At 46.0% G+C, this 18,680-nt stretch overlaps 1 protein-coding gene across 2 annotated transcripts in view; it reads right to left on the reverse strand.

Moving 5' to 3' along the window:
* Positions 1–15,716, reverse strand: part of CACNA2D2 (calcium voltage-gated channel auxiliary subunit alpha2delta 2) — a 211,247-nt gene extending 195,531 nt beyond the window's left edge. For both annotated transcript variants that reach the window (XM_053989277.1, XM_053989276.1), the window contains exon 1: positions 15,439–15,716. In XM_053989277.1, the coding sequence (XP_053845252.1) occupies positions 15,439–15,563 (125 nt within the window). In that variant the 5' untranslated portion in view covers positions 15,564–15,716. The remainder of the gene's footprint in view (positions 1–15,438) is intronic.
* Between the last annotated feature and the right edge of the window lie 2,964 nt (positions 15,717–18,680).

An 18,680-nucleotide genomic window follows, 5' to 3' on the forward strand; every position in this document is an offset into this window, starting at 1 on the left:
CAAACCCAGTGCTGTATGAGGAAGAAGACATCACCTCCCCAGTCTTGTCCAAGAACTTACTGAACACTGAAGAATAAATGTGCCCTTCTGCTATGACAGCACTTGGCTGACTCAAAGTGATCCACAATAACTCTTGAGATCTTTTTTGCCACGCTGCTACCCAGACGGGTGTTCTTTATTCTGTATTTGTACATTTCATTTCTCCCTCATAAGTGCAGTACTTTGCATTTGTTTTCACTGAATTTCATTTTGCTGATATCCAGCTTGCCGTTCAATTTTTCTAGATCATTTTGAATTCTGGTAATGCCTTTCAAAGTACATCCAACCCCTCCTAGCTCAGTGTCGCCTGCAAATTTTATAAGCATATTTCCCATTCCATTGCTTAAGTTATTAATGAAACTATTGAATAAAAGCAGGTCCAGGGCAGATCCCTGCAGGACCCCACTTGAAGTGCCCTCCCAGTATGACAAAGAGCCACGATAACTATTCTTTGAGAGCTGCGTGTCCAATCAAAATATCTTGAATTTCAAACTTTACAAAAAGCTGATTTGGAGTATTTGATATGCAAAGGAGCTGGAGGCCAAAGGATAATGCAGTGAATAATTTAAAGCCTAGAGGTAGATTTGAGGAAAATCTCAAGTCTGTTGGTGGATGGTTTGCCCACAGACAAAGAAGCCACTGAATGTGTGAGCTGGTACACTGGTACATTGCTGGTACATGGCAAAGCAAGCACAGCAGGTATTTTTTGCAGACCACAGGGCAGAGGATAGCCTTTAGCCAAAAGGCCTTTCCAGCCTTGAATGCAGTACCCAACTCCAGGACCGTAACAAACAAAGTAAGCCACAGGCAATGGCTATCAGCACTGGAGCAACACTGGTGACACCAGCAGTATCCTACCCTAAACAAATAACTTTTTTTCAGAGCCCAAGCCAACACAATGCCTTAGCCTCCCTGCTTTTTTGAAAACTCTGCTCTCAGTTTACATCTGGGAGCTCTGTTTCCATGGCACACTTGCTGATGTGCATCAGGAGCAAGAGCAGCCCATGGCTTCTTTGCACCATCTTTGCACTCTTGTCGCGCAGGATTAGAACTGGGCTCCTTATCTCAAAGCCTGTCACAAATCTAGACTTGAAACACAATGAATTAATAAATAAGTGAATAGGTGTCAGTTTTATGGAGCACACTACCTGCATAAATTTCACCCAATACAGCCACTTGTCATTTTCAGCACCCCTTGAGAACCCAATGGCTGATAACTCTTGCACGTCACTTTGCAACCCATTATACAGATGAAGTTTTATGATAAAACCTCCCTCCTCCCCGACTCCTGTTTTACAGATGCAATCTGAGTGGAGGCTGAAGAAATCCCATCCCCCATGGCAAAGATAAGGTTACGGAGGGTAGGTCTCAGTAAGGATTTTGCAAGCTGCATGAATTATTAAAGTCCTTTATGATATAATGACAGACATATCAGGTTATTTGTTTATTCTGTGTATAATTCATGACTCTCTTGGGAATTCGACAGAAGTAAGATCGCTTGTTGCATCTTCTTGTTCATTCCAGTAAATCCTCATCACCAGATGGAAGGCTGAACCACCCCTGAAGACAAAACAGCCACAACTTACAGAGCCTGTACCTGGGGCTGGAGATGGGAGAGCTTTTTACAAAGCCTGGAGAAACAGTGAAGCTGTCATTTGAGTATGTTGGGCTGGATGGCTGAAAGATGACAGTCCAGGCAGTGCTTCTTTATCATGCCATCAGAACACTGCCCACTAAAGCACATGCAAACAACTTTATGATTACATGCTATGAGTTGCCCTGTGCTCCTCTATCACTGCTGAGCAACAGTAGGGCCATCCAAGCTGATGCAGGCTTTTATAAGACTTCAGAATAGTTCACAACTACGACCTCCTGGCTACTCAAATAGTGTGATACTGGACAAAGTAAACAATTCCCCTTGTTTGGGTCATTTTTGTAGAGTCTGGTCAAGATACTGGGCAAAGCATGATAAAGAGGTGCCACATCTTGATGGCTGTAACTGAGTTTTGAATACATACATTATAGTCATCTCTCATTTGCTAAGCATGCTGCTCAAAGGGTGAGGGAGATATGATGCTGCAGCAGGAAAACAGGAAATTAAGGATTGACTGGAGCCCCTGGCAAGAAAGAGCTTCCCAACACTCAAGACTCTCCACCTGTGATGCTCCTACTGTCAGGAAGAGTCATGCTACTATGGAGAGTTGCAGCAAAACAAAAGTGGCCAAACTGCCACCAGCACAATGTAAACTCTTACCAGCCACTTGACACTAGAGGACTGCTTTCAGCATCCACCCTGCCCATGGCAGATTTCAGCTGATCAGAAACAAACTTGGCACAAATGATCAATCTGATCACTTAAAGACAAGCCAGGAGTTTGGTGGAGGACTACTGATTAGTCAGAACTCTGCTGAATTTGTGTCATCAGCTTCCCTCCTTACCAAGAAAAGATGTCATTAAACTCTGCCACAAAGACCTCCTGCTACCAGAAGCTATTTAGGAGCATCCATTGTCATTGCTTCAGCCTCAAACCATGTCAGTCCAGGTCTCCTGGGGTTTTTGGAGTAGCCTCTCACAGCACCATATGTAACATTCTGCAAGGGTTTCTGGGCATCACTGTCACTCGATGTCTATCTAGTTAAACCCCCCACCTTAAACAAGCCCTTTCCACACCATCCCCCTACCTGAGAGTCCCTGGCTCCTAAGAGAGCATTGTAATCATTGTTATTATAAAGCACTTAGCGATGCTCATTTATTGCATCTCTCACCAGCCAAACACCCAGAACCCTGTTATTTGAAATGCAGTTGCCTTCATTTGCAGAAGCTCTTCATTGTATTAGTCCCTTTCAGGAATAAAGGAAAAAAGGGGTGGGGGTGGAGAGCATTAAAAAAAAAAATAGCAGTTTACTGCATTTTATACCATTACCTCACTACTTTGTGATACACATCTAAAAGCAGTTTGTAAGACCTTTCCTGCTGTAAGGTGGCATCCAGACAAGCTCTGAAGCAGACAGAGTGGAAGCATGAAGCCCAGTTCAGTTTTGTCCCAGTACTGCTGCATCACCCAGAGCAAAAAAGCAACAGGGATGAAGCTGCCAGTTTTCACAGGTCACCTCCTCTCTCCTTCTCCCCGTCCAACTGGGACAAAGACTTCTCCCTCCACAGGGAAAAAACATCTACATATCACTCAAAGTAATACAAGTCTGTTCCTCTGAAAAGGATACAAATCTGTATAAATGGAGGTGCCTGAACCACACTGGGAATACTCAGAAGGTGCTACAGGATTTGCTGTACATGGAAAGGCTGCTGATCTGTCAGGCTCAGTTTCCCCATCTCCAGCCACAGCCAGCTTTCCACACTGAAAAGAATTTACCTCCTGTCCTGGAGGACCCCATAAAAGGAAGATCAACAGTAAACTGTCAAATCCTCCTAATATGTCCAACAATAATATTTTCCATCTTTTTCGGGAGGGGACAATGTATTTACCAAGGTGAAGCAGTAGTCTCAAACCCAGAGAGACCCGTGGGAGGAGAGTCAAACCTGCAACTCAACCTCCTGATGCTAACTTTGATATCTGCCCTTGGAAGACAGCACTGGAACACCAAAGCAAGAAATTCACACACTTATGGGTACCCCAGAGCAGGGTTGCTCCCAGCCCTCACACCCAATATGCTCACATGTAACTAGAATTAAGGATTATGCAATAATTATCTTTTTTGCTTTTCTACATGAACATCAACATCAAAAACTCCTGACATCCCAACACTCCATGAATAGAATGTCTTGGACACTTTCCTGTAAGAGAGAAAAATCCCAGTCTCTAATGTAGTCCTCTCAATGGGGCCCGTAACATCACCAGCCCCTTTCTGTTCAGAATAATGACTTCTTCCACACGCCAAAAGACTTGAAATTACCTGTGAAATATATTTCCCTAGGCACAGGCTCAAGAAGCATGTAAATCACCCAGCTTAATGGCCTCCAGAATTTCTCTCCAAGACACACACAGAGAACAGGAAATGTTCAGATGATATCTCAGGTACTGTCCAAGGGGTTAAATGTCCAAGGGATGGTCAGGAGGTACAGTTTGCCCAGTAACTGGTCCCACTGGTGAGCACTTGCCACAAGGAGGCAATAAGCATAAGATCCAATTCTAAATGAGTGCCTCATCAGCACAAAAATACAATTTTAAAGAGAGCATTTCTTGGGAAAGGTGCCTATCCATAATTTACATGGTACAAAGAGCCAACATAGGGCTTATGCAGCAGAAGGCACCCATTTAATTTGGAGAAGTCCAGTGCTGAGCACTCAGCAGCAAAGCCTCTTGCCCTCCGACTGCACAGAGAACAGCACTGTCCAAGCTTTGATGTTCAGGCATTTGCCAGAGAACAGTGTCCTTCAGAGAAGCTTTTCATCCACAAGGACAGTTCCCATCCTCCCAACACCAAAGAAAGGGACAGACACTTTCCCTGGAGTCCAAATCCTCCTGCCCCTGTTTTCTGTTCTTGTATCTGAATCTGATGTCTTGTTAGTACACAGTAGAACAAACATTTATCCCACAACTAAGAGCATGGATTCATTTAAAGGAACAGAGGAGGAGGAATTCTGTGATCTGGTTGCATTTTCTGCTCCACCACTGACTTACTGGAGTCCCTGAAGCCTTTGTTTCAGCAGCAAAGGGAGCAACAGGGAATGCTCACAACAAGGAGAGGAAGATGAAGAGCTGGACAAGATGCTCACAGTGCAACGGAGAGGGGATGGGAGGGGGGACAGTCCCAAGGCATCATGAAAGAATTACCTGTCTCCCCAGGGAACAAGCCTGAGGCACACACGCTCTGCTCCTGATGCTTGCCAGGAATGACAGCTTGGTCACCTTTTAACACACAGTGGACAGAAAGTAGGCCAGAAGGTCAACTGGGGATAAGAAAACACCTGGAAGATAGGCCTGGCAATTGAAAAATGGGCCACATTCCTCAGTGTAAACCTCCTCAGAGCAAAGGTGTAAGACAAGGTCTTTGCTGAGACTCTTTTTAAAGTGAGAACCTGCCCTCATTCTCGGCCACAACCATCTTGCTAACCCACATACTGCCAGAAGCTGTGGTATCACAGCAAGATTAACACAGAAGCAATTTTAACAAACAGCAATTTCCAAGCTAATTTCCTCACTCACAAGCGTGCCACTGAGGGCTGAAGTCCGTCTGGACCTCTCACAGCTATCTGTGCTCAGGATTAACTATACATCACTGCCAGTAATGCAAGCACTCTGCTACTCAGAAACTATTAGAAGAAGATAAATATTAAACCTCAATATCATAGCAGTAGAAAAAAAATAAGGAGGAATGTCATTGTAATAAATACTGTAACCAAGCCAAATGAGGAAGCAAGGTTAGTTTCATGTGGAAAATGAGACACAAAAAATAGAATATACTTGAAATAGTCCTCACTTTGCTCATGGGATCTGGATTTCTGTGCAATGAACATCACAAACTTCAGAGCAGTTCAACAAACTGTGATTCAGGACTGCAGGCTGGCAGTTGCAGGATGAAACAGGGCTCTGGCCACCAATTCCACCCAGCCCTGATGCACATGAATCCTTCATCTAACATAGGCTGGTACATAGAGAAACTGCAGGTCCACACATTACTTGTGGCCCTAACACAGGCCTCAGGTAATGCAGCTGGAGCATCTCACCTGCAGCAGGTCCCATTTCACCACACTGCAATCATTCTGATATTCCTCCATAAGAGAGACAGGTACATTTACTACACCTTTCCTTTCTGCAACTGTTTGGATTTCTCTGAAAGCAACTTACAAGAGCCCTCATGTTATCCAGTGAGATCCGAGAACAACAGGAATGGTACAAACACAGCAATAAGTAGATTTAATTAAGACTGAAAGTCAAGTATTATGCCAGATGCCATAAAACCACCTTTTTTTTTCCCTTGCAACCTGCTCTTCCACCAGTCAGCTGTGACTCCAGAGAACAGGATGGGGTCTGGCAGCCACTCCCCAATGGAAAGGTAACTGGCCATGCACTTAGCTGCCTGAGTCCCCAAATAAGTGACATTTATTAAGAGGCCCTTTATGGAATAAAAAAGGCAAGGCTGCTTTCAGCACACATAATCACATTCATAAACTGCACAAACCAGCAGTGCTTTCAGCACAAGGATTCACTTGGAATGGCGTCAAGAGAAGGGCAGAAAAAGAAGGTTCCCACACAGCAGTGTTGCCACAGGCAGTGCTCCATGCAGAGCACCAGCCTTGGGACACATCCTCACCTCTGGCTTGGTAACACTGCCTGCTCCAGGAAACATGGCCCCAATAAGGCTGGCATGAAAAGGGGCAAGAGGGGAAAAGGTAAGGGCAAGCTCAGCAGTGACAGTGCTGAAGTGAGACCTCATGTCAAAATGTGGCTGTCAGAGCCCTTTCATACCCAGCTGCTCTGTCCTCATGTCTGGGCAGGGAGCACAGGGAAGCAGGGGGAAAGTGAGGGTGTAAATTCAACTGTGGAAGGAGGCACTTTGCATGAAAAAGAGCCCCAAGCACCTAGCAGACAGCTGAGGTGAGACAGAACTGGTTGGATTTTTCTCTACAGTAAAGACTAGATCACAACAAATAAACATAGCAAGGAGCAAGTGACACAGAAGGGTTCAATTTAGCCTTAAGATGATGGGTAAAAAGGTGGTATTGATGTCAGAAATGCCAACACAACATTTCTGCTGCTGGGTCAAACAGGCGGGCAGGTGCTAAATGGGGTTACTTAGAAACTGAGACCAAAGCATCAGCAGACAGTAGATGTGTTAGCTACATTTTTTTTCTCCACCTCACCATAAAAATCCCACCAGAAGCAACCACAAGCACCACCATATTTAAAAGTTAAAAGACAAAGGCCTGAAAGTTATCCTGGGCATAATCCCACAAACATCATTACATCAGGGATGAATTTGTCCCAGCATCTTGAACATTTTCTTGATGATTCTCAGCTTTTAAACCTACATAGTGGAGTACAGCATGCAAGACTTGACAACAGTAATTTTTTTCTGCATTGTAACAAGCCTAACATCAGGAATGGCTCTATCAGAAATCCCACAGCACGCAGCCAAGGGGGGGCATGAGAGCATCCCTACGCACAGAGAGGGTCCCTTTTGGTCTATGCCCTTTGAAGTGCTGTTAATCTGTAGGAGGCAAAACAATGTCATCAGTTTGGTCACTGATCAACAATTATTAAGACTTTCCAGCCAACAAAAACAGCATAAATAAAAAATAAGAACTGCACGAAGAGAAAAATATTGATTTTTTTTTTCATACTCATGTAATCTACCCTCCTTCCCAGAGCAAAGAGGGGAGAAGGGGAAAGCAGAGGAGTGCCCACAAAGCTTTGAGGCATGCCTAGCTCACTGTCCTGAAACCCTTTTCAGCTTGCTGGCCTTGAATAATTAAATGCTTTTATTTCCACCCTTTTCTTCCTCTGTTGTGCATGACACACTGCTGCAGAAAGTTAACTTTCACCTGGGCAAGGGGTATCCCTTTCCCTGCAGAGGTACTGAAAGCACAAGAGCCCACACAATACTTCCCACACACACTGATCCCAAGAATGTGACACTACAGTGAACACTTACCAGAGATCTCTAATTTACAAGACTATCTCAGACATGAGGAAATGGCACTTCGGCTCCTTCTGGGTCTACTGAGTTTGTTATGGAGCAATAAAAAGACGTTCAACCACTCACAGCCCAGAATCTGACTCAATCCGCAACACCTGATAAAGTTGAACATTAGGTGCTTTGCTTGGCTTATAAGTCTGTCTCTATTTTGGTGTTCATATTACAGCTGCCAAAAATCTGCCTGCAAAACCCACTATACGTTAGATATGCAAACAAAGCACTGCATTCATGATCCTCCCTGTCTCATACTGTACAGAAAGTGTTTATTAGTCACAATAGAGAGATATTACATGAAAATTAATAGATGTGAGAATTCAAATACAAGAATATCTATGGATCAACAGAAATTACATCACTGAGAGCTTTATATATTTCTGAAGGGTAAGTAGCTTATACAAAGTTGGCTCTGAAGATTATTTAGATATATGCCCCTTGTTTTGCTTTCCTGTTTGGAGAATGAATGTGAACTCAGACTTTAGATATGGCATTCTTCTGGACTGCAGAATATTAAGTGCCCACTGGAAAAGAAACAGAGCCTGACAGCAAACTGACAGCTTGTGACAAAATTTGCAGGACCCAGCTCTGTGCCTGAGTTGAGAGGCATTGGTATTTATAAGGAGAATCATATCCTCATTTGTCCCTTCAGTGGAGATGGATACAATACTTTCCCAATTCTTTCTGCCAATTTGACTGTTTAAGGGCTAACTTTGTGCTTGCAAGGCCAAGAGGCTCAGAAGCCCAAAGGCACAGGGCAGGCTCTGTGTACCAACAAATCAGGTGCACAGTGGCAGCCACACTGTGAACCTGTGCTGCAGCACTAACTTTTAGCACTGAAATGGTGTTGCAGCAGGGATTGAAGCAAGCCCACGCACTGCTGCCAGGACTCCGACTCTTACTGCCCTCACTCTCTGTGTTAGACAACACTGACTTAATGCTCCTGCGGACACACATGTTCCAGGTTATCCTGAGCAAACCCCTCTGGTCAACAGCCACGTGCTCTGCACACTTCCAAGTCTCTCAGTTGCTGAATGCCACACAGAAAAGCCTGACCATCTCTGGCTTGAGTCTTCTTTTACTGGAACTCAGATAAGAAAATCTCACCAAAATGAGTATGTATTTTAACCAAACTACCCCTGCAAACAGCATTTCTACAGATGGGAAGCAGACGGTATTTTGGTCATGAGATTTTCACCCTGCTCTGTCCTTGTGTCTGTACTCCCCATCCTTTCCACCCCCCACCCTTCCCTGAAGCATAGGCTGCTTTCTAACACTACACGGATTTTTGCTCCAATGCACAGCGTGATCTAACTAATTCGCACTTCATTGCTCTGTACACCTCATCATTTGCACATGAAAACAGCAGTCTCTCTCTATCCCTCCACTTGCTGCCTATTTCTTCCTCCTCCTCCTCCTCCATCCCCCACCTCCTGTACCACCTCAGTACAACTCCACTACGGAAGCTGCAGTGAAGAGGCTCACATTACCAGGACTCCATTGCTTTTACAAAATTTACTAGTGTGCTGTGAAACCTCATAAATAATTCAAGATAGACAACCTTTCTCAGGTAAATGAACGTGCCTTTGTACTGCATCACTCCGGGTTTCCTATCACAGTGATACTCACTGTAGGCACAACCCATATTGATTCAGGAATTCCCCAAGTGTCACTGTGGGAAAGGGTAGAACAGTTTTCACACCAGCAGAAGCCAAGGATACCCAAAGTCTACCCAGGGCTTCAGGGGACTCATAACAGAAACCCACTGGTGCAGACGTAGCTCCAGCCTAGTCCATAGAAAGCGCAGCTCCATCCCCACTCTTCAAGGACAACGAAAGAAGGAACAAGGTCGAGGGAAGCAAGAGACATTCTTATTATAGAAATCCTTTTCATTGCAAGAACTTCAGGGATTTTGACACACACCAGAGCTAAAAATCATGTTGCATCCTGTATTTATTGCGTTTAACTCTACGCACAATCAGTGGTGTCGCTGCACAAAGAGATAGGCAAACTCAACTGCTGTTTTGACAACTGTGCCCAAGGCTTTACCATCATTATTGACCGAGATGGTTTATATGGCATTTAGCACCCAATCTGATTGCTGTCAGCAATTATCTCCTCTGGAGTTCTCAGTCCCAACTAGACGTGCGGGAGGAGAATTGATCCCGGTTCTCCTGAAAGGCAGTCTCACAGCCTTGGGAGAAGCCGTGCTGTACAACAGCGCCTGCCCCGTCCCCCACCAGACTGAGCAGCAGCATCCGAGGAGGCGGCACGGTAGCCTAATCACAAGCAAGGATAACGACCTTGTGATGAGTTAATGAATAGATACAGAAACCACAGATCGTGCACCCCTCGTCTGGCCTGACTGCGTTCAGATCCTTGTGTCTCTCGCCCTGCAGCCCTTTCACCCGTCACAAGCTCATCTGGTTAAATATCCCCATCACTCACACATCAGTCAATTCGAGAAACAATTTGCTTTACGGAGGAAGAATGAATCCGTTGGTCTGCACAAACAACTTTTAGTTCTCATTGTATTTATGGCCAAAAGATAATGGCTGAGACAGAATGGGAAGGGCTGTAGGAAAACTGTCAAAGTAATGAAGAAAATCTACATGCATTCTGCAAAAGAGCAAATAATTCAACCTAAAGAAAACCATGCCAATAGCTTGTTGACAGAAACTGACTCTCCAGTAACAACAATTTGTACAACCCCATTCCCCATGCAACCCAGCAATAATAAACTCGAGGATGAAGGCTAGATTACAGGAACTGCTCTAAAACAACAAACTACTACCAACACCCCAGAGAGGAAAAATAATTTTGCTAACAAAACACATTTTGCTTTCAAGAGGCTCCTAGAAAAGTAAATATCGAAGCGTTCAGATGCCCTCCTTTCTTACTGAATATTTCACTCAAGTATGTTGCTTGGTAATTTTGGACTTTTGCTTTTATTTCATCTCACTTGAGTATTTCATTGGCTGAAAAAAGCATTGTCTGACTGGTACAGCGGGTGCACGTGTTCCACGTTGCAGCGCGCAGATGCTCCAGCACACGAGCCCTCGAGAGCCGTTCTGATGGCTTTTGAAGCCAAACACCAGGCAGCTCATTCAAGGATAAACGTTCAGGTTTCCATTCAGACCCTCCGGAACCACCTTCTCAGGGGCTGTTGCACACACGCACACAAACACACAAAACTTTTTTACAACAAAGCTGCTGAATTCTGCCTGTCAAACATCAAGCAGGAGCCCATTTCTACCCTCAGGTCTATGTGCAGGAGCCTTATTGATTTCAGTGGGAACCCACATGCTTTCTCAACAGAATTTCAATTAACAATTTCTCAATGTATACAGTTGAAAAACTCGAACTCCTGAAGCCACAATCTTGAAAGGGATGAGTGCAGGCAGGTCACGGTGTTAAGGTGTCACAGGCAAGAAAGCAGCAATGCTCTGCTCTTTCTCTATGTGAAAAGGAACACTCAGAAATGGTAACAGGAATGCAGAAATTTGTTTTTAAATAGCAAGAAATATTGCAAATGGCTTTTAAAAAATTTTGTTCTTCCTTGTGAGGCTCTTCTTTTACCTCTGGGAAGTTCAGGGCGCCTCTGCACACCTCAAAAGTGGTTTCTGCCACCAAGCACAGCCTGCACGGGGCTGTTGCAGGGACACCGGGGATTTGTGCCTCCACTGAGTACAAATTGTCACAGAGGCTGCTCAGCCCTCACAGGGACGGAGGGCCAGGATCTGTCAGTCACTCCTGGTGGTAGATTGCCCTCCCAGGGAGCTGTCTCTGTGCTTAGTGGAGCACAGCAAAAGACAAGCAGGGCCATCTCCCAGCTTCTCTACTCGTTTCCAGACAAGTTCCAATGCCAAGCATCAAAACCATAATTGGAAGAGATTTTCTGACTGTACAGCAGGTGGTCAGTAGAACAAGAGAAGGAGCTTCCTCTACATGGCATTCTGCAAACTCTAAATGATCCAGTCCTAATAGAGTTATTTATTTCAAGCCCTGCTAGCCCAGATGTGCTATCACTACCAGCATCATTAACCTCATTTGGGGTGAAATGACAAGTACAAATCAAAATCTGCTACAAAGAAGCAACTAATTTGGAAGAGGCAGCCTCAGGCCCACCTTCCAGTGGTGACAGGAAAATATTAAGCCTTACTGCTCTGAGTAGGAGTCTTCACTACCCACTGACAGGAACAGGGGTAACACCTCCAGTCTGCTGCCCGAAACAACTGTCTACATCTGACAAGTGCTAAACCTGTTGGAAAAGCAGGGCTGGACCCTGGACACCACACTGGCACTTTCCCCTGCAGACATACCTTTCTCCTCTGCTGCCTGGTCAGAGATGCCCTGCAGAGCAGTGATGAAGCCAAGCAGACACGCAGCAATTCTGCACACACCTGCTTCCTCACAAGAAGCAAATGGCTCTCCACCCTCTAGCAGATGGCAACTTTCTTTCAAGTCCAAGTGACAAAAAGCCTTGCTGGAAAGTGAGGAGGGGGTTTGCTCTGCTCCCCAGTGGCAGCCACATTCCCCAGCACTCATGTGCACGATCTCCACTGACATGAGGCAATGGCAATCCAGGTACAGGACTTCCCCGACTGACCAGGCTTTCAATTATCTCATACCAAACTGCTCAGAAATTCAAGCAGAGGTTGTTACTGTGCTGCCACAGGAATCCCTCTGTGTACTATTTAAAAGAAAAATTAACTGCAACCAACAGCCTTCCTTTCCACAGCCATTAATCCCGTTGCCCACATAGATGCACGTTCTTGTACGTGACTATTCCTAAAAGGAGCCTTGTCAGTCAGTGGCCATCACCTAACACACCCGCCCCAATGGGTTTGTTCCAATCTGGGATTTTGCTTTTTAAACCTCAGTGAGAAATTCCCCTTTGGACAACTGGCTGAGCCGAGCTTTCCTTAGCTCAGCATAAGATGATTAAAACCATGCTACCCGGGAGGAGAGAGATAATGTAGAACACCAACGATTTATCAGGGACAGAACCAAGAATCAACACACTGACAATAATTAATACAATTGTAAACAAAAATAAAAACCCAAAAATGTTCTTTATTTTCTTCCTTCTCCCCCCCTTAGGCAAGGTATCCTAATCATTCACTCTGCTGCCTGCCAGAATGAAACAGTTCTGGGGCTGCTTAAAAAAGCAGCCTCGTTTTTGAGAGTCCTGTAGTAAAAGATGACTTCAGTGATTTACAGAGAAAACCTCTAAAGACAAACATGTTTCTAATCAATGCTCTGAATCATTCACAAGGGTGTATTGTCCAAAGTAGGAGAAAATTAGCTGGTAATGGGAAGAATTCAGCAGCACATCTCATCAGCTAAACTCAAACTCGCTTCTGGTAAATCTGCCCAAAAAATTTAAGTTATATCCAGCCTCTTTAAAATCAAGAAGGGTGCAAACAGGGGAACAGTCAATTACAGGGGATTGTTCAAGCCTTGGTGCCAGTTACCATTGCACTCTTTGCTCCCATTAAGTATTTCCTTCTCTTGAAACAAATAATCACAGCAGCCCTAGGGCAGAGCTCACCAAGCATTTCAGCCCACAGGTTACAGCATTAACCTACTGCCCAGCAATTGTGCATCATCATCAAGTATCCATTCGTCACTCCTCTCTTCTCTGGGTTCACAGAACAAGTCATGAGGGGAACCAAACAAGGAAGAAGGTATCAGGTCAGGTTGAGGTCTTGAGTCCCTTCTGTGTCTCTTCTCCAGATGCAGCCAGACAGCATTAATTCCCACCAGAGGCACACACACAGAATTAGTGGCCTTTTCAGGACTACTCCTCTATATTTGCAAGAAATTATGGATCTTTGCCAGTGGCTTCAGTTTTTGCTTATCTTGCCTCACTCAGTGCAGAATCAGGCCCACTCTGATAAAGCCTCAGATAAGAAAGCACAGAGCTAACAAAATCTATTCTAGCAAACCCCTCTAAATTAATTGGAATAAAACTGCTTTGGTTAAAAAGCTGGCATAGTTTATTAGAATAACATAGATCATAGGGTGAGGGAATGCAAGCACATTATTTACAACTTACAAGCCTTTTTATGTCTCTCTCAGTAGAAGAGCCTTCTTATAAAACTTTCTGCTGCTAGAAAGAAAACACAGCTTTGACTCACAAACTGGTACCCAAAAGAAATTTATTCTATAAATTGATACTGTGTTCTGAACTTAATAAGCAAATGCAACAACTTGCAATCCATGAAAAGCTGCAGAAATATCAAAAACATCCCACAAACTTGAGCTGTGCTTCATCACATACAGAATCCCCTTTGCTTCTTTAGGCATTCTCATGGAAGCAGAGATCGTTCATGGCAGAGCAAGGCTGGATCAGGCCACAAGGCTGTGCTACTTGGAGGAAAACTAGCACGTTCCCTTTCCTCTCCTCCCCCTGTAGGTAGACATTTCTCAGGGTCTTATTCTGAAGAATTTCTGTATTTACGTGACAGCAAGAAAAGGGAACCCATCAGCTCCCAAAGGTCAAAGATATTTAAAAATATGAATACATGCCCAAAAAGAATCCAGAAGGAATCTGTCGGAATGGGAAGGATTTCAGAATAAGCAACCATGCCTTTGGTGAAGGCAGATATTAACACAATAAGCTACAGCTCTCCCAAATAAACAACACTGTTTCTTCTGCCGATAAGCCTTCTTTTCAGAAGGCCTGACTACATGCTTGCAAAAACGTACTTTGAGATCAAAGGCACTAATCTAAAAGGCTTTCAAAACTACTTCCTATGACATATATATATATATATAAAATGTGTTTCTATTCTTAAGCAAATCACAAATGACAAGACAACTGTGACATAAAGCAGTGCACATCCACTGGGGCAGCACGAAGTTAAGGGCAACACTGCTATTATTAACTCTATGTCATTGAAATCTTTTCCCCACCTTCAGAAATGCAGACAGTAAGGACACGGTGTCAGCCTTTACTTTGAATTGTCTGGATTTTTTTCAGTTTTGTGTCAACAAACCTCAGCAATTCATAACGGAGATGACAGCCTCTTAAAATACATCTCAGTAAGGTTTCCCGTGGATGTGTGGAGAAGGACAGGTTTAGGGTTACCACGGTAGGCAAGAGAGCCATCCCTGTTAGAAAATATTCCCAAACATTAACTTCTAAAGCAATTTCTTCTTCAAAAAAAAAAATCTATTTATATCCTTCCTGCAGCGACTCTCCAGTCCCCCACCCCCTCACCCAAACGAGCTGCTCTCCGACACTCTTTCAGTAGATTACAGTCAATTTTAGTCGCTCCAGAGGGACGGAGAGGAAGACCCGCCAGCTCGGATAGCCTGTGGAACTATCCAGCTATTATTAGTTTATGCTCAAACTCCGGTGTGCACGGCCGGTTGTGGGTACCATATTGTGTGCTTGAAACGAGGATGGAGGGGTTGGAAAATAAGTCCTTTTTGGTCTTTTCCCCCCTCTCGCCACATTAAGGCTCCGACAGCCGCCCTGCGGACCGGCACCCGCCGGGGAAGTTTGCGCTTTCCAGCAACTTTGGGTCCGTTCCTCAACCCGCCGCTCCGGCGGGGAGCGGGCAGAGACCCCCGCGCCCGCCCGCATCCAGCGCGGCGCCGGCCGCCGGCACCGGCAGCGCCCGCCGCGGCCCCGCCGCCGCCGCTCCCCCGCAGGCCCCGGGGCGGCCCCGCGATGCGCCACCGCGCCGGGCCGAGCCGCGGGGCGGGGGGTACCGGCCGGGGCGGCGGCACTTACGTGTGCTGCTGGGGGAAGCTGTAGCCGTGGGCGGCGGGGGCGGCGAGGAGCAGCAGCAGGGCCAGGTGGCCGCAGAGGGCCGGGGCGACGGGCGCCGCGCTGCCGGTCGGAGCCGCCATCGCCATGTTTCCATTAACGGCGCGGCGGGGAAGGGGCAGAGGCGGCCCCGCGGGGCGGCTCCCCCCGCCGCCACTCGTGCGACGAGCGCGGCAGTCCTCGGCAGGGGGGCAGCGCCGCGCCGGCTGCGGGCACCGACCGGCGGCCGCTCGCCCGCTGCCTCTGCGCGGCGGCCGGCACTGAGCACCCGCCGAGCGCTACTTTCCCTCAAATAGGCGGCCCGGCCCGGCCCAGCCTCCTCCCCGCCCGCTCCCTCCCTCCGGCCCCCCGCGCCGCCCCGGCCCCCGCCGCCCCGCCGCCGCAGCGCATGCGCCCGGCTCCGCGCCCCCCCGCCGGTCCTGCCGCCCCCGGCTCCGCACCGGGCTGGGGCGCCCCGGCCGCGCCATCCCGCGCCCTGCCGGGGCTCTGCGCACCCACCCCCGCCCCGTTTGCCCCCGCCCCGGGCACTGCCCCGCCGGCGGGTCCCCCCCGCCCCGAGCAACGAGTGACCTCGCGCCTCCTTCACATCCTCCGAGCGCCTCTGTCACTGCCATTCCTGCCCGGGTACCGCGTTCCCCTTCGGGGCCACCTCCCGGAGGCACGGCAGCATATGGGAATCTCCAGTTATGTTTAATATAATAATAATAGCAGCTATGATTTTTTTTTTTTTTTTTTTTTTAAAGCACACTCTGACTTTGGTGAGCGTTCCTGAGCGTGACAGGAGGGCAGACTACAAATTCAAAATAACGGAATTAATAACTACAGCCCCTAAATTGGCAGGGTTTCTGAGCCAGTCTTTTGAAGGCCTGGATTTTGAAACGCTGTCTTCTGAATAGCTGCAGCACAATTTCATCTTCCCTAAACTCAAACCCAAGCTGTTCGGCTTCACAGGAACTGACCACCGGCAAGGCAGGGACAGCTGGCAAAGGCAGAGGCAGGAACACTGTTCACATGTCCTCTTCCCCAGGTAGCCTAAATCTCGACAATCAGGGACCAGGTATTGTGTAAGTAGAATCACTTGTCCTGTTTAACCCCAAAAAGATGTCATGTTGGCAAGGTTGCCAGATCTGGCCAGATCTCTCAAGGAAGAGCCCCACAAATTAGGCATCAGTGCTTTAAAGATGCAAAGGCTTCTTGGTCCTGCCCACAGTAACAGCGCAGCAGTGGCAGGACAGGAGCTCCTGGCAGTCTGGATTGCAGCACAGAGGTTTAAAAGCCTTCCATCTTGGGAAGGGGGAAGTATTTTGATAAGGAGAGGCTGCTTCTCTGAAACACTCCCTGCCCTCTTTTTTAGGAGGACTTTTCTTCTGCTGATGGATGGAATTGCCTCTACCCTTTGTTTCTGCTGTGTAAAGGAAACATTTTGGAGTAACACAGATCCAGACTCCCAGGTACCCCAGAAGCACTGAGACTGCCATCTAAACTCATGTAGTCACATCCAGGCACACCATGAGTTTCAGAGAAGAACAGTGAAGGAACATTAAGGATTTGATGCACTGACTCCAGCTCAAGTTGCTTCACAGAAAATTCTTTTTTCAAAGAGGTAGAAAACCACTATCATTTTCCCAACTCATGTTGGAACTCAGCAGTAAAACCCACTTCTGAACCAGAAAATAGGACTTGCAAAAATGTCAGACCCTGACCTGATATGTTCAACATATAAATTAATATGCCCAGTAATTTAATATTTCAATAAATTATTAAGAAATTCTTCAGTATTCCTTCTCTAGGTTCTGTACCATGTGCAGACTAGAACTATGCTTTGCACACTGTTCAGGTCATGCTCTGGTTTTGCATCCTGTATTTCAACTGCACCTGCCACAAAGTTTAATCCAGGTTTGCATGGGCTGTTACAGTCAAAATCACAGTTACTGACCTGTCATCCAGAAGTTTCCAATTTACAACCTCCAAGTGTGTTTCAGCAGTGGTAAGTGGATAATCTCTAGTGTATACATGGAAAACAGAGCGACAATAGGATAAACAGCTTGTCCTTTGCTGGCAGAGTCAGCAGCAGATAGTAAACACTCTGCATTGTGTAGAATTTGGCTTTCTAAACTCTTGAAAGACAAATTCTGTTCTCTGTTACATCCCTACTTTCTTTCCCAGAGGACCTGGGTTAGCATCTGTCTAACAGATACAATTTAACTCAAGATATGAGCCTACAGGGTCCAGATTTTTGGTTCCCATTCCAACAGGACAGCCAGGGTCTATGAGGCAACATTGTCATTGCCAGATATCCTTTCTAATATGGGATTTTTTATGCATTATGCAATCTGATCCTCTGTCCTGTAAGAAAAGCTCAGGGAGACAACTGTGTATTGCCACGGCTATCAAGTGCTTTTCCAACTGCCTGCCATCCAGCAGCTGGCTGCTCTACAATTGCAAATACATGGGCATGTATGCAGCAGCCCCAGTGCTGGATGCTCCAGCCTGTTGTGCTGGAGCTCTGTGTGTGAACAGAGCAACTCCCCATCGCAGGCACGGTGACCTGACACATTCAGAACAGCAGGAATGATTTATTTCCTTGAGATATGGCTCTCCAAAATGCTTACAGTTGTTTTGGTTTGATACCAATAACAATCCTTACAATTGTTTTGTTTGATACCAATAACCTTCAGAGCAGTATTTGATCTTGTGGTCTTACAGTAGGAGCAGATCTCTAGATGTCAAGCAATTACTTTCATATGTGGCTGTTTGGGTTTGTTAACAGTAAAGACTTACCTGTAAAGAATAGTCCTGTACTGCTGAGATGGACATTTTGGTTTAGTTCTATGAAATAGTTCTGCTTTGCTATTTCAAATGTTTTTGACTGTGTAGTACTTATTGCTGCAGTGTCTGCAGTCCATACATGGATAGGTTGGCTGGTAGCAAGCTGGTTGGAAAGAGTCTTAAATGCAAAGGGGCATAATCATGGAATAAATCAAGATACATGGCACAAAAAAGTGTTGATTCTCTCCCGTGTGCTGCTAGATTAACCCTGTCACCTCCCAGCCAAGCTCCTTTTCCTGAGGCACATATGTATACAGATTTACCAGCAGCTTCCTTTTACTCTTCAACCTAAAAATGCTGCAAGTTTAATTTCCAAGCTCCACATAAGGAAGAATCACATCCAGAACTGGTATAAAAAATGAATTATAAAGACCTTA

This window comes from Vidua macroura, chromosome 13 (assembly GCF_024509145.1).
Source record: "Vidua macroura isolate BioBank_ID:100142 chromosome 13, ASM2450914v1, whole genome shotgun sequence".
NCBI classification, from domain to species: Eukaryota; Metazoa; Chordata; class Aves; order Passeriformes; family Viduidae; genus Vidua; species Vidua macroura.